The 15499-nt window shown below is 38.1% G+C and overlaps 1 protein-coding gene across 1 annotated transcript in view; it reads left to right on the top strand.

Annotated features, from left to right (window-relative positions):
- Positions 1–8998: 8998 nt before the first annotated feature.
- The window catches only part of LOC116507756 (neurexin-1), a 106261-nt gene continuing 99760 nt past the window's right edge, over positions 8999–15499 (top strand). The window contains exons 1-2 of the mRNA XM_032216083.1: positions 8999–9041; positions 14110–14411. Of these exons, the coding sequence (XP_032071974.1) occupies positions 8999–9041; positions 14110–14411 (345 nt within the window). The remainder of the gene's footprint in view (positions 9042–14109; positions 14412–15499) is intronic.

Here is a 15499-nt window from a genome sequence, read left to right as displayed (position 1 = left end):
TAATAAATATATGCCCTAACCAAATATATCAATTATTGCTTCCATGTTCATGCTTAATAAAGCTATACCAATTTTTAACTTAAAAATACTTCCTTTTAATCAGCCTCTTTAAAAATATTTGCGACAATTATAAAACTAAATGATTAGTTTTTTGTTTTTTATTTTATTTTCTGTATCCCATATACAAGTTACAAGTTATCCTACAGGCACTGGTGAAAAAAATGCCAATATTGATGCAGCTATTTTTCATTATCTTCTTCAAATGCTAACCTAGGTATAATATTTTAATTATTTTTTCTATTGTATACACATCAAGAGAATTTTAAAGGAATAATGCAATCACAGTAAGCAAAACATGGTTTACCTAAAAAAGGAAGAGGGTGTTGGAAAGAAATTTAAAATGTCTCTACCCTGACTGCCTTTAGTATATAAGGAACTGAAATGAAAATATCTTCAGCTTTTCAAGATTCTGCTATTATATTGTATACTGTGAAATTTATATTTTTCCATCTTAGAGCCAGAATTAGTCTGTGGGGTTCCCTGAGAATCAGCCATTAATGCTCTGAAATATATTTGCAAATAAATCCAATTGAACATATCTACTGCCTGACTCCCCACTTCTAATTTCTTTGGATTATTATTATTTAATTGTCAAGGGCAGAAGAGAGAAAAGGGGTATTAAAATTGGTTTTTTTTTACAAGAATGTGTTGGGGAAGATGGCTAAGGAATATTATACTCAGAGTTCATCTACGATCTTGCGCTAGCAATATAAGTGAGATAAAAAAATAGAATAATTATTTCCATTTTATCTACCGTAATATAAAGTGAGTAATCAGTCTCTTCTGCAGGTACTCCAAAGACTTGCAGTCTTTGCATACCTATATGGAGTGGGTTTCTCCCTCAAAGAAATGTTTCTGTTATTGGGATACTGTTTTTATGGCCAAACTTTGGTTTCAAAGAGGGGTCAAGGAGGACATCTATGTCAATATTTAACTGCCCTCTCTCAACAGAGAGGGTGGGATACAAAATCATCAATCTCTAGTCTACAGTACAGTCTTTTTAGCAGTTACAAGAAGGCTCCACACTGTTTGCACTACTCAGGTGACCCTGAGGACATGGATAAGCCTCCAAGTGGCCTCAATGACTGTCAAAAAGGATGCAAATGGCCAACTGTCTGCAACAAGTATAAATCCTTCTATTCCCCACCACCCAGTCAGAGCTGAAGAAGCTTCTTAGATGAGAAGCAAAACATCTTCAAAGAAAAACAAGAAAGTCCAGTTGCTTCTTGAAAAAGCACCTTTGGGATAACCATGACATGGTTGACTGAGCATATTCATAGACATTCCCCTCAGGACATTGCTATAGGGCACTGAATGCCAAAACAATTAGACCAGGGAAAGGTTTTTTTTTCCCCTTCAGGTCATCACTCTGCTGAACACCTAATCCTCACAGTATAGTATTACATCCAGGGGTGGGGTTTAGCCAGTTCGGACTGGTTTTACATTATGCCAAATCAGTAGTTGGAAAGACTGGCTGGCCCTGCCCCACATACCCACACACTCTGTCCCTTCCCTCCAAGGAGTCTCCACATGGCCCATTCATCATGCCAGGTAAGTGTAGGGCCTGCGTGGAGGCTCTGGGAGGGCAAAAAATGGGCCTCCTGGAAGTTCCAGAATTCTGGAAATGGGCCAGTTCCTGGCCTCCAGAGGGCCTCCAGAATCCAGGGGAGGCTGCTTTCGCCCTCCTGAGGAAAGTCTCTGGAGCCTGTAGAGGATGAAAATGCCCGTCCACCATGGTGCAGGAGGCTGAGTAGATCAACCCCCATGGCCACGCCTACCCAGCAACCAGGCAGAGAACTAGTTGCTAAAAATTTTCCATCTCATCCCTGATTACATCTAAGTATATTTACCCATATTGTCGGGCTTTAATATTGTTATTATTCTCATCTTCTCTACTACTCCATTATTTGTATCATTATTACAATCATTATTCTGTTGTTTGCATGTATACTGAGAGCTTCTGCAACAAAGACAATTTTTTGTGTGTCTAATCACTTTTGGCCAAATATTCTAATTCTAAATTTTAAATTCATTTGTAAATTTTAATTATTGCAACTTTATGAACTGTATTGTGCTTTATAAATCAATATTTATTATTTGATATGTTAATGAAGCCACCTTCTAGTCATGTTACTCAATAAATCCAATTCAGCCATAATATCTGAACAGAATTTGAAAGATAATTTAGGCCACTAAATTCAACTTCTACCCAGTGTAAAATACCAGATTAAACCATTCCCAACTGATGTGAAGACCAGCACTTTTCTGAATAATTGATGCCATTGTCAAAACACTCATTGTGATGAACTAGCTAGGAAGAACTACTGACACATAATCACAGGAGTTTTGAGGAATAAAATGCAGCAAGAGGAACTTTCAAATAGTTTTTTAGTATTTGTATTTACAAAACTTCAAATACATCTTGATAAAAATTAGAGATTAATTGATTATTTGAATGGGAATATTAAATCAACAAAAATATCAAGGAAAATCTTGAGAAAGAATAAAGCTTATCTACCTCTGAAACTGGTAATTGATTCCATAAATCTGCTTTAGATTATTTTAACTGCAAAAAGAATCCACTTCAGACAGAATATTTTTACTTTTGAAGTCTGGGGTTAACATTTCAAAGCAACACAGGCTTTTATTTATTTATCTGTATATTCCTTGTTCCTTCCCTATGGGTGTATGTTTTGTTCAACATTCCTTATATTTTGTTTTATCGTGTTTTTTTAAGATTCTTCCACTTGTCTCACTGATTTAATCAAATGTATATTAAACAAAGTGCCATAGTTTAAAGTTTTGTATGTAACCAATGTATAGTATACTGTATATAATGCGCAGGCTGGGGAACCACAGTTCAGATCTTAGACCTGCTAGGTGATCTTGGACAAATCATTGTCGTATTAAGGCATGATTTGTTTAACTCTATGGTTGTCAAATAAATCATTACAGGGTGAGTACTTATGCAAGAACGAGCCATAATTCACAACCTACAAGATTTTGCTGTAACCTATCAAAACATACAATAATAGCATTATGGCCCACATGAATTTGGTTTCAATCTACTTTGTCTATCAAGGGGTTAAAACCTATAGGGTAATGTAATTCAGCAATTTGTAGAAATAATGGCTTGCAAAATAAATACTTTAAAAAATAATATCAAGGACTAATATATAGTATAAATCATTTCTGGATTATCTTATAATGCCACCCCTACTTTTTACTTAAAAGAAGAAGACAGGAGTCACATAGACTCAGTGTAGGAGGTAAGATGAGGCAAGAAAGGGAATGATTATGGTTAAAATCAATATAAAAATTTTATCAGCTTTGTTTGCTACCATTGTGTTACATTGGGTTTAGTTAATCACCTTTGGTGGCTGAACAAGAATGGAGAGTGTTTCTTATTGATGATAGGCTTTTGTTTTTAATCAATATCTAAATTTTGCATCCATATGTTGTTCTCTGGCAATTTGCTTTCTCTTGGTCAACACAGACAGTTTACTTACTGCATCTTATAGGGGCATTTGGACTAATCTGGTGAATGATGTGGAATCTAACTTGCCTTACTCTGATGATAGGTACATAACTTGAAGGAGTCTCAAATGCTGGGAAGGAGTTCTTCACATCCAGTCTGCTTCAGCTCTCTGAATGTTGATCAACAGTAATTAGTGTGGCATATACTGTACTAGGACAATCAAACATGAGGCATTCACAGGTTTAGGAACTAGGAATCCAAACTAGGTGGTTTTGGAGAGAAAATTATCTTCACTGATTGCAGTGACTAGTTATCCATGCATTGTTCTATTTGGCAGTTGTGGACTGAATTAATAAAAAAAAATATATTGAGAATATTTAATTCATTTAGGATTTAGAAAACTTCTCCTGAGTAAAAATTTTTCTTAGGTCTCAAGAATTTTAGTTATTTAGTTATTGACCACTAGCCATGTTGGTACAGGATAATGGGGTCCAGGATAATGGGATCCATACCAATCTGGACAGATGTCAAATGTTAAAATTGTTTTTTAAGTTTTCCCTAATGAAGTCACTATTTGGTAGTACTGCAGGAATCCTCTAAGGGAGGGCTGTCAAACTCCCATCCCGTGGGCTGGATGCATCACATGCTGGCCACCCCCACATCCAATATAGCAAAGGGGGAAAATTCCTGCTACATCACATGACACCACTGTGATGATGTGAGTTTGGCACCCCTATATGGTGATTATTTGTCCTTTTCTCAAGTTATCCATATAAATAGATATTTATCTCTACTCTGTGGCTATAGCTCTAAGGCAACAAAATATTAGATAGCAAACTTCACACACCGTATAATACACACTAATGTTCCAGATGCTACTCTTAAGCATCAGTTTTTAAAAAAATCTATTTTAATTAGCGTTACACACATAAGAGATATATTCCAACATCAGATGTTAACATCATGATATGATAGAACATAGAAACACAATCCTTTTCATGGGACTTGGTTCAAAGGATTTATTGGGGTTGGGAAGGAGGGAAATCTGAGAAACTGGATGTGAACCAACTACCCATCCTTTTATTACAGGATAAATAAGCTGCAGGCCTTCCTTTGGTGTAATGGATGTGGAGATCATCCTCCAGGAGATATACCCAAATTTTTTAACCACTTGATGACATCTGATTTCTAATCACCATCAACTAGTCAAGATTTTATATCTCTGCCATATTTTGATCTGTATATACCACCATATTAGTCAGTGTTATGTTTATAATACAGTATATGTATATCTAATAAATGGAAATGACTGAAAGAGTGAACATACAATATCAGTTTGGCCTACCTGATAAGGCTAATAGATTCTCACCTGCCACTGAAAAAAACTAATTTCAGAACTGATTCCAGGTGTCAGAAGACTTTGACAAGTGTCTTCTTGTAGATGACTTCATATTGCAAAGGAGACAGAACTTTGTCCATTGAAGAAAATTAATATGGAATTATGTGTGTCTGTAAGGATGTCAAGGGACAACTGACAAATTGCTGATCATGTCATCATGCAAATGTCTTGATTTAGATACTTGTATGAGAAGTCATTATGAAAACACATAGTCATGTTATTTTTATGATGTCAGTACATGCATATATTCATTTTGGTGTTAGCAAAGTTTGTTACAGTTATTAGGGCATGAAGGAACTCCAGGACCAGGCTATGTTTCACAAAGACCATATAGATTTCTTGCAATTTCCTAACTAACTTGGAGGCCAAAGGCAACTCGGGATGGCCAGTGGGTGGGGGGGGAGTATTTTCCATTATAGATCTAGAGAAAGCAATGGAAAATAAACTAATGAATGAGCAATTATTCTGATATACATTAATACATATGAAAAAAGAAATGAATCTATATAATGTATTTTGAGCCAACATCTTTTCCTAGCAACCAGCTCTGTTTATTGAACTATTATAAGCTGCCAGATATTCAGTATCTTGCTCATAATTTTTGTAGAACTAATTAAGAAAAAAGAACAGTATGCAGAATGAATTGAGAATTTTGAAAGGAATCCTATTCAATCATTGCAGTGTACCAACTCAGTCCACAGAAAAAAGAACTTTTTGTTTTTTAAAAAAACATTAATAAACACAAATGAGTAATGTCCTTAATGTGGACTCTAAATGGCTTCGTCAGTTAAGGAGGGAAATGGAATAATATTTTTTTGTGTGAGAGAGCTGGGCTCTCCTTACCCTTAGTACAGTGGTGGGATTCAAATAATTTAACAACCGGTTCTCTACCCTAATGATCAGCTGGGTAAGCGTAGCTCGGTGGTCATGTGACTTGGTGGGTGTGGCCAACTCAACTCACTTACAATGTAATAAGGGTTAACCAGAGAGGCAGTTTCTGTAAGCAGGGCAATAAAGATTAGGCTAAAAACAACACCAGAATGTTTCCTTCCTGCCTTCCTTGCAGGATTAGCCTTGTAAAAACAAAAAGATATTTCTTCCAACAACCGGTTTTCTGAACTGCTTAGAAAGTTCCAAATAGGTGTGAACTGGCTGAATCCCACCACTGCCTTAGTACCCTTTATACTAAGACACTTTACAGCTGGGTCATTTCCTCAAAAAGAAGGAACTATCAGAAAATTCTCCCCTTATTGTGATTTGAGAATGTGTAACACTTAATTTTTTGTTTTATCTTTTTATTTTTTTTAAAGATTCTGCTTTTTATTTTCTTTCACTTCTGTTTTTCCTGTGTTCTCATTTTTAACTGGCTGCTTAAAAAAAAATCATTTATTTAGATCATCTGGAGAAAATAATCAGGCAGTCCTTTAATGATACTTGAACAGATGTGTGAATTCCATCACAGTTTGTTATATGCTGACAGAGAAATAAAAGCAGCGCTGAAGAGGGGAAAAAAAGTAATTCTTTAAAACCAATGAGTTTGTTTCTTATTATGATTTTATTCAAGTTTACAGTTAAACAAATAAAAACTAATACAAACCAATGAATTTAAGGTACAATAAAGTAATTGGTTATTCCTCATAAAATTTTCCATTTCATTTATAAGACTGAACTGACAGAACCTCTTATGAAAGCTAACTAAAGTTATCCTAGTTACATTAACTTGGTTATTTGCCATGTTCAAAGTTTGACAGAATAGTAGAAGCTCCAAATTTAGATTACCAGATTATGTTGATAATGATATTTCAGAATAACAGAGTTGGAAGGGACCTTGGAGGTCTTCTAGTCCAACACCCCTACTCAAGCAGGGAACCCTATATCATTTTAGACAAATGGTTGTTCAATCTCTTCTCAAAAATTTAATTAACATTGATTAAAATATGTTCTCTTGGGTTTGTTGGGAAATTAAAATAGTTCTGATGAAGGATATCATGGATATTTCAACATACCAATAAAATAGACTATTTGTAGCTCACAGTTGAAATGGTGCTCTGTGCTCTGTGAGTTGTTTTCTTGTAGATGTTTCATTATCCAAACTAGGTAACATCATTAGTGCTGTTAGGGAGTGGGGTTTGCTCTCATTTTATATTGTAAGGCAGTGATGGCAAACCTTTTCGGCACCAAGTGCTCACACCAGAACATGCGTGCATGAGCGTGTGCCATAGTGCCATAAACCCAAAGACCAGCTGTCTGGTATGTGCATGCCTGTTTATTATCTGTTTTTGACCATTTTGGAGTGGTTTTTTTTCAGGCTGTTTTTGGAAAAGGTTCGAAAAATGGTCCCAAAAACCAGCCTGTTTTTGGACATTTTCAGGATATTTTCCGCCTCTCTGCCACCCGCAAAGACCAACTGTCTGGGAAACCAGAAGAGAAGCTGGCAATGGCATATGTGCCCACAGAGAAGGCTCTGTGTGCCACCTCTGGCACACATGCCATAGGTTCGCCATCACGGTTGTAGGAGCTTGCCCTGTCAGTGTTGTAGTAGTGGCTCTTGGTGGTTCTTTGATTGCTCTGCTTACTGTCACTTAATCTAACAAGATTCAGAGCAGCTTACAATAGACAACAACAATAACAATATAAAACCATTATAAATAAAACTAAGCCAATCCTCCCTGACTTGTTATTCTGTGTCTTGTATTCATGTACTCTACACTATCATTACCCTCCCAAAAATATTTTCCAGAATTGGTTGGTGGGAAGCTGTCAAGGGACTCCTGCAGATGCACAAACTCATCACCACAGTTTTGTAACTGAAGTCAGGGAAAGATTTCTTCCAGGCAACAAAAAGCAATAAAATCTAGTTCATTTAAAGGAACATATATGATTCAAGCTGCTTTATGACTGAAATAGAAATAGCAAATATAATATCATTTGCCAGCTGTCTCACAATTGCTCATTTAACAACTGTCTAAACTCATGATGTGACTTGAAATGGCTATATTAAATACAGTGCTGGGAGATTACTGGAATATCTGCTGTTTCCTTTCAGTTCTATAGAATTTATAGATCTCCAATAGGCTTTCTTGCTTGCTTTATTCAGTTTGTATGGCTGCCCATTTCAATAAGTGACACTGCCCCATGTAATCTTTTAATGAGAGGGGGGAGGGAGGGAGAAAGATGAAGGGAGGGAGGGAAGGGAGGGAGAGAGAGAGAGAGAGAGAGAGAGAGAGAGAGAGAGAGAGAGAGAGAAACTCTTACACAAAGAAGGAATATATTGTGAAGCAAAACAACAACCTCAGGAATGGTTCTGATCTGAAAATCTCCATATCAAGCTTTCTTAGCTTTCTTAGAAAATGAGAACAAGAAAAAGTAGCAAGAAAGAAAGAAAAAAAAAGGGGGGGGGAGGACCAGGGATCATCTCTTTCTGTAGAAGGGAATGTTAATGTTACAGTACATTTCACTAATGTTAGGTAGCATTTTATTAAACTTAGGCAGTATACTATACATAACATGCTTTCAAAATTCCAGTTGAATCACCAGCCCCAAAAGGAGACCACTGCAATAGTTTGAATGTTTTGTCTAGTGTTCTCTGATACTGTATCTAACAAATATTTCTATAGTGATCATTATAAAAGAGAGAGTGGAATGAATGGACACTATATCATAAATATTTTTTTATCATTTCATCTCACAGGAGTTGTGCTTCTCATTTACTAAGCTTGCCATAAAAGTAGTTGACCTGTTTGATTCATAGAACGGCATCTATTGCCACTGCTACTGTATTTCACATTGTAGTTTCATTCACCATGACATAGACAGTAGAGATTTTAGAACTAAATTCAGTGATAAGATAGATACATCAACCATCTAGAGCTCTGACTGACCAGGAAATGTATTTCTGCATGCAAAAATATGCAGAAAATGCATCATGCACATGCTTTCTTTATTTAAATAAACATTGATTATGAATCATAAAAGTTAGACACTCCTTGGATTAGGATGCACTTTGAAAGAGCCAAGTTTACTATTAGTACAGAAAGATAATAAATTAAGTGAAAGAAAGGATGACTGTTGTATTCCATGAGCTGACTATTAATGAACAAGATGGTAGGATTTTTTTAAAAATAATACATTGTGGCATTACAACACATAAAACCTTATTTCAATGCCTTAAGGGAATGGAAATATACTACCAAAGAGATATTCTATGAGTACATAATACACTGGGATTCTGATTCAGAAGAAGTAATAGAAACCTGGACCATAAGAATTCAGAAAACAGAGTTGGAGCAGACCTTAGAGATGTTTCAGTCCAACCCCTGCTCATGTAGGAGACTCTATAGCATTTCAGACAAATGGCCACCCAATCTCTTCTTAAAAAACATTCAGTGATGGAACACCTATAGTTTCTGGAGGCAAAACAATTACTTGTTGAATCTGTCAGGAAGTTTTTCCTTATTTCTAAGTTGGAGCTCTCCTTGATTTAGTTTCCATTTATTGTTTCATTTTTTTGTGGCAGCTTCTTAAATATTGGAACACTGTTGTCATGTCAATACTTGTCCTTCTAAGGAATGACATTCTGGATACTAACAGCATGTTAAAATAATTTTATAAAAGTATTAGCAAAGAATAAAAAGCAGCAATAGCCTCTTATTCATAATATAGATAGGATCATGTTTTGAAGATATACCTCTGATTTTTTATAAAACAAACTCCCAATATAGGAAGTCTGTTTTTAATAGCTGCACATCATCATTTCTGCAATCTTCTATTAATTTTAAGATGGATTTCAAAAGCCTGTGTCTGAAGTCAGTTACATTCCCCAATAATATGATATGCTACAGCAAATCATTATAAGAGAGAGGCATTTCATTATATGAGAGAGTTTTGTGCTAACTTAAAATGAACAACACCTGAAAATTTGGGGAATCCATTATAAGTCCACTGATCATTGGTATAGGAAAATTATTTATTGATAAATGAAATGATGTAATCTCATACAAATGATATTTTTATTTATAGCTAGCGTGACCATAGATAAAATTTAATATGTGTTTATTGCCAGTGAGGAAAAGAAAATTCAGTCCAACCCATATAGGATTAAAATGACCAAGAGTGTTCAAAATGTCTAAATAAATGGTAAAATGTCTTCTGAAAGACATTATTATTCCAAATCAAAATCCAAATTATGACATTAATAAGAAAACTCTGTTCAAAACTTTTGAAGTCCTATCTGTTCAGTCTTACATTTTCCCACGTTGATCTGTCAAGATATCTATGGAAAATGCACAAGCATGCTATGAGTATTACCATGAGTATGAGTATTATCTGTTGCTCATATTCCCTAATTTTTAGAGTCATAGTTATTTTTGAAGCTTAAATTATGTAGCTATCAGTATTAATAATGATTAGTATCTCCAACCCTCATGAATTTATCTCATCTCATGGGAAATAAGTCATATTCGCCCTCATTTTGCTGGGTGATTTGCTGGCATTGTTTCTAAAGACAAACTCTACAAATGATTTCTATTGTTTTTTTGCGGGCGGGTTTTAGAGTTTTAGAGTTTTATTGGGATTTATATGCCGCCCTTTTCCCTGAGGGGACTCAGGGCGGCTTACAACCACAAGGGAGGGGGGTGCAGTGTCAAAAACAGAACAGTATGTGAACAAAGAAAAAATAGTAAAAACACAACTTTCATTCAGCAATCAAACACTCGGGCGGGTAAATTGGGAACCTATCCCCAGGCCTGCTGGGAGAGCCAGATCTTGAGGGCTGCGCGGAAGGTCTGGATAGTGGTGAGGGTACGGATCTCAACGGGGAGGTCGTTCCACAGGGTCGGAGCTGCAACAGAAAAGGCTCTCCTCCGTGTGGTTGCCAGTCGGCATTGACTGGCAGATGGAATTCGGAGGAGGCCCAGTCTGTGCGATCTAATTGGTCGATTTAGGGAGGTAATCGGCAGAAGGCGGTCTCTCAAGTACCCAGATCCACTACCATGGAGTGCTTTAAAGATGGTCATCAGTACCCTGAAGCGCACCCGGAGACCAACAGGTAGCCAGTGCAGCTCGCGGAGGACGGGTGTAACGTGGGCGAACCGCGGTGCGCCCACTATCACTCGCGCGGCTGCATTCTGGACTAGCTGTAGCCGCCGGATGCACTTCAAGGGCAACCCCATGTAGAGCCCATTGCAGTATTCCAGCCTAGAGATCACAAGGGCTCGAGTGACTGTTGTGAGAGCCTCCCGGTCTAGGTAGGGCCGCAACTGGCGGACCAGGCGAACCTGGGCAAATGCCCCCCTGGTCACAGCTGACAGCTGGTGGTCAAAAGTCAGCTGTGGGTCCAGGAGGACTCCTAAGTTGCGGACCCTATCTGAGGGGTATAAAATTTGACCCCCCAGCCTAAGCGTTGGTGTATTAGCCAAATTATTGGGAGGGAAGCACAACAGCCACTCGGTCTTGTCCGGGTTGAGTACCAGTTTGTTAGCACTCATCCAGTTCCTAACGGCCTCCAGACCCTGGTTCATCACGTCCACCGCTTCATTGAGTTGGCACGGGGCGGACAGATACAGTTGCGTATCGTCCGCATATTGGTGGTATTTTATCCCGTGCCTCCGAATGATCTCACCCAGCGGTTTCATGTATATGTTAAATAGTAGGGGGGATAAGACCAAACCCTGCGGCACCCCACATGTTAGGGGCCTCAGGGACGATCTCTGCCCCCCGACCAACACCGACTGCGACCTGTCCGAGAGGTAGGAGGAGAACCACCGTAAAACAGTGCCTCCCACTCCCACCTCCCGCAGACGTCGCAGAAGGATACCATGGTCGATGGTATCGAAAGCCGCTGAGAGGTCAAGGAGAACCAGGATGGACGCATAGCCTCCATCTCTGGCCCTCCAGAGATCATCGGTCAATGCGACCAAAGCGGTTTCTGTGCTGTAACCAGGTCTGAAGCCGGACTGGAAGGGGTCAAGATAACTAGCTTCCTCCAAGGCCCGTTGAAGCTGGAAGGCCACCACCTTCTCAACAACCTTCCCGATAAAGGGGAGGTTGGAGACAGGACGAAAGTTGTTTAGAATGGCTGGATCTAAAGATGGTTTCTTCAGGAGGGGTCTCACCACCGCCGTTTTAAGTACGGCGGGGAAGTGCCCCTCCCGAAGGGAGGCGGTCACAACCGCCTGGATCCAGCCATGTGTCCCCTCCCTGCTGTTGGCAACCAGCCAGGAGGGACACGGGTCCAGAATACAAGTGGAGGCACTTACAGCTCGAATGGCCTTGTCCACATCCCCAGAGGCAACATCCTGGAACTCAACCCAGAGATGGTGTGGCAAGTGGTCCTCCTGTGTCTCGGCTGGATCTACTGCGGTGGAGTCCAAGTCCGATCGAAGCCGAGCTACTTTGTCCGCCAAGAATTGAGCATAGTCCTCAGCTCTACCCTGCAAGGGGTCTCCCGCATCCCTCCTATTGAGGAGGGAGCAGGTTATCCTAAACAGGGCGGCTGGGCGTGACTCGGCGGACGCAACCAAGGCAGAGATGTATGATCTTTTTGCAGTTGTTAGTGCTCGGACATAGTCCTTGGTGCAGGTAGTTAAAAGTGCTCGGTTCGACTCGGACTTATCGGACCTCCACAGGTGCTCTAGGTTGCCAGATTTTATATATGTGTGAAGATTATAGAACTTCTTTGGCAGAATTTCTGGGCAGTTCATCTCATTTTATCCTCTTTTACTGAATAATAGGGGGGAGGGGGTCTCAACCATGATTTGGCTTCAATGTTTTGGAGGTTTGGAATTAGTGCAGTCATAATTGATTTTTTTTTCAATAGTTTACTAGAAAGGGATATACATGGAGAAAATTAATGTGAAAAGAAATAGATATTGTCATATCTCCGAATTAATGATAGACTTTCAATAAATGGACAATGGATAATAGAACAATCTTTTAGCAAATGGAGCTATTTTCTAATTTCTATCCTACAATGACCATATCAACTTTCCTTTATAAAAATATAAACTTTTTGCTGCACAAGGGAGGGAGGGAGAAAGAGAGAGGGATGGAGGGAGAGAGAGGGGGGAGATCTTCTTGCTACCTCTCCCAAGTAAATCAAATGGAAGGTATTTTGGCAATAGTTCAGGCCAACAGCTTATTAGATACTCCTGTCTCACCCATTGCTGACCATCTGCTAAGGCTTGATCCAAAACATGGATGACTCCATAATGATTATAACTGTTGGAGAAGAGACTGTGCGAGCTAGGCAGAAAAGTCATGTGGGGAATTAGTCTGGAATCTCTACATAGGTACAAGAAGACAAGGTCCAGCCCCCTTTTCAACCCTGTTGAACCTTATCTAGTCTGGCCCCAGGTGCAAACCACCAGTCTGAGAAGATTCCTGTGCTATAGGCATGAACAATAAAATAACTATTTGAAATCAGGTGCAAATCTGATTATTTGCACCTAACAATTACAATGCTGCTAAATGGTTCTGTACCATCAACTCTGACAAGCTTCTATCTACCTCTCTGGGATCTGAGGTCTGAAGTAGAGTCACAGTGATGATCTATTTGATCATTTCATCCCCAGAGAGCCATGAGGAGTTCCCTGGCTTCTCTTTAGCTCCATATATATGCAGAACAGAGAACTCTTGCCAGAGATATAATTTTATTTTAGATGGTCTTTCAGATAAGTGATGTGCCAAGCCATGCATGGATGCTCTGTATGTTGTGCCATACATTCTTTGTTATCTTTTCTTCCAACCATTACTACTTGTTTTCTAATAACCATTTGAAATCTCACTTCACCCAAATGTCTATGTGTATAATTTGTACTTGAAATGTTTATCCAGTACTTTGAAGATGCAGAGTGCTTCAAAATGTCTTAACAACACATAACTCAGTAACAACAGTAACATTGCAATTTCATTCAATGTGAAGTAAATTGGCCTGCAGGCTTTGCTAAAGTATCCATAATTTATTTTAAAGCTTATATACAAGCTTTCTTTAACCAAGGATCATCCACAAAACATAATTAAGTAATTGTTAATATTTATTTCAATTAGGAATATGATTATTATGATTCTTGCATTAGGAAAATAAAACTTAATTTATGTGATTGTTGCATTTTTCAATCTTCTATGTGCAAGAATCAATTAATTACAAAGATTTTCTCTTTTCTTGTTTATTTAGGAAAAGAAGAATATATTGCAACATTCAAAGGATCAGAGTATTTCTGCTATGATCTCTCCCAGAATCCTATCCAAAGCAGCAGCGATGAAATAACTCTGTCCTTTAAAACTCTACAGAGGAATGGACTTATGCTTCACACTGGGAAATCAGCTGATTATGTCAACCTTGCCCTGAAAAATGGAGCTGTCTCCTTAGTTATTAATTTGGGCTCAGGGGCCTTTGAAGCACTGGTGGAACCTGTGAATGGGAAATTTAATGACAATGCCTGGCATGATGTGAAAGTAACCAGGAATCTGCGTCAGGTAACAGTACAATGGTTACAGCAATAACTGACTTTGCTTCTGCTACAGCTAAGTGTGTGGTGATCTTGCAGTTAGAATTACATGCAGCTGAGTGTTTAACAGACCTCTGAACCCTAAGGTTCACCATGTTATGTAGAGATGTATAATTCTTTTTTATACATGAGCACAGGCACACCTAGAAAGTAATTTTTAACCAGGATTGCTTTGAACAATTATGCAAACACAGCCAGATGCTTAAAGTTGTTTATGTGTGAGAGGCAGGTGGACTGGGGAGAGTAGATCATTTTTATCAAGAAGAGTAGACACTTGGATAATCAATTATTTCCCAGGCTAATATTTCATACTTGTAATTTTCCAGAAGCTTTTACTTTTCTATTGCTGAAACAAAGCTGAATGTTTCTTTGTTTTTCCTTTTATCTACTGGATCCCTTAACTATATTTTAAGAAATCAAAAACTGATTATAAAGATGAATAAATACCTAAAATACATTTATAACATAGCATTTCCTCAAAGAAACATGTCCTGCCAATGAACTTATGCATAGCATTTATATCCTTAGGTTGCACTTCTGTATATAAGTTACTGCAAGAATTCCAATGAAATTGATGAGAGTTATCCATGCAAAAATGGTGGTAGGATCATATCCTAAATAGTTCATTCTATTCTATTTCATTCAAATAGTTGTGAACAATTTTGCTTTGATTGTCAAGTTAAAAAAAGATTGTGATATTTTAGTGGTTATACTTGCTTTCAGAACAAACCTTTGCTTTGCTATAAAATCAAACTTAGTGAGAGGGAACTACATTAATAGAGAGACACTAATATCTTGTGAATCTATAACTGAAATGGGATACAGACAGTAAAGCCTAAATGTAAACATTTCAATTCTCCATTGTGGTAACAATATATCACACTTAACTCTGTGTGGGATTTGACTTTTACTACCAGTTACCAGGAAGCTTCTGCTGACTCTGGATAATTTGCTGATTTTTAACCCAATGTAGACATCTCTTTTATGTACAGGTCTACCAGTGAGGTTGTAGCCAGCTCTGAGCCTTCTTCTATACAATTCAAAAGCTGTGCAAAA

The sequence above is a fragment of the Thamnophis elegans genome, chromosome 4 (assembly GCF_009769535.1).
Source record: "Thamnophis elegans isolate rThaEle1 chromosome 4, rThaEle1.pri, whole genome shotgun sequence".
Lineage (NCBI taxonomy): Eukaryota > Metazoa > Chordata > Lepidosauria > Squamata > Colubridae > Thamnophis > Thamnophis elegans.
Note: the sequence above shows the minus strand (reverse complement) of the source record. Positions and strands in the feature narration are given on the sequence as shown.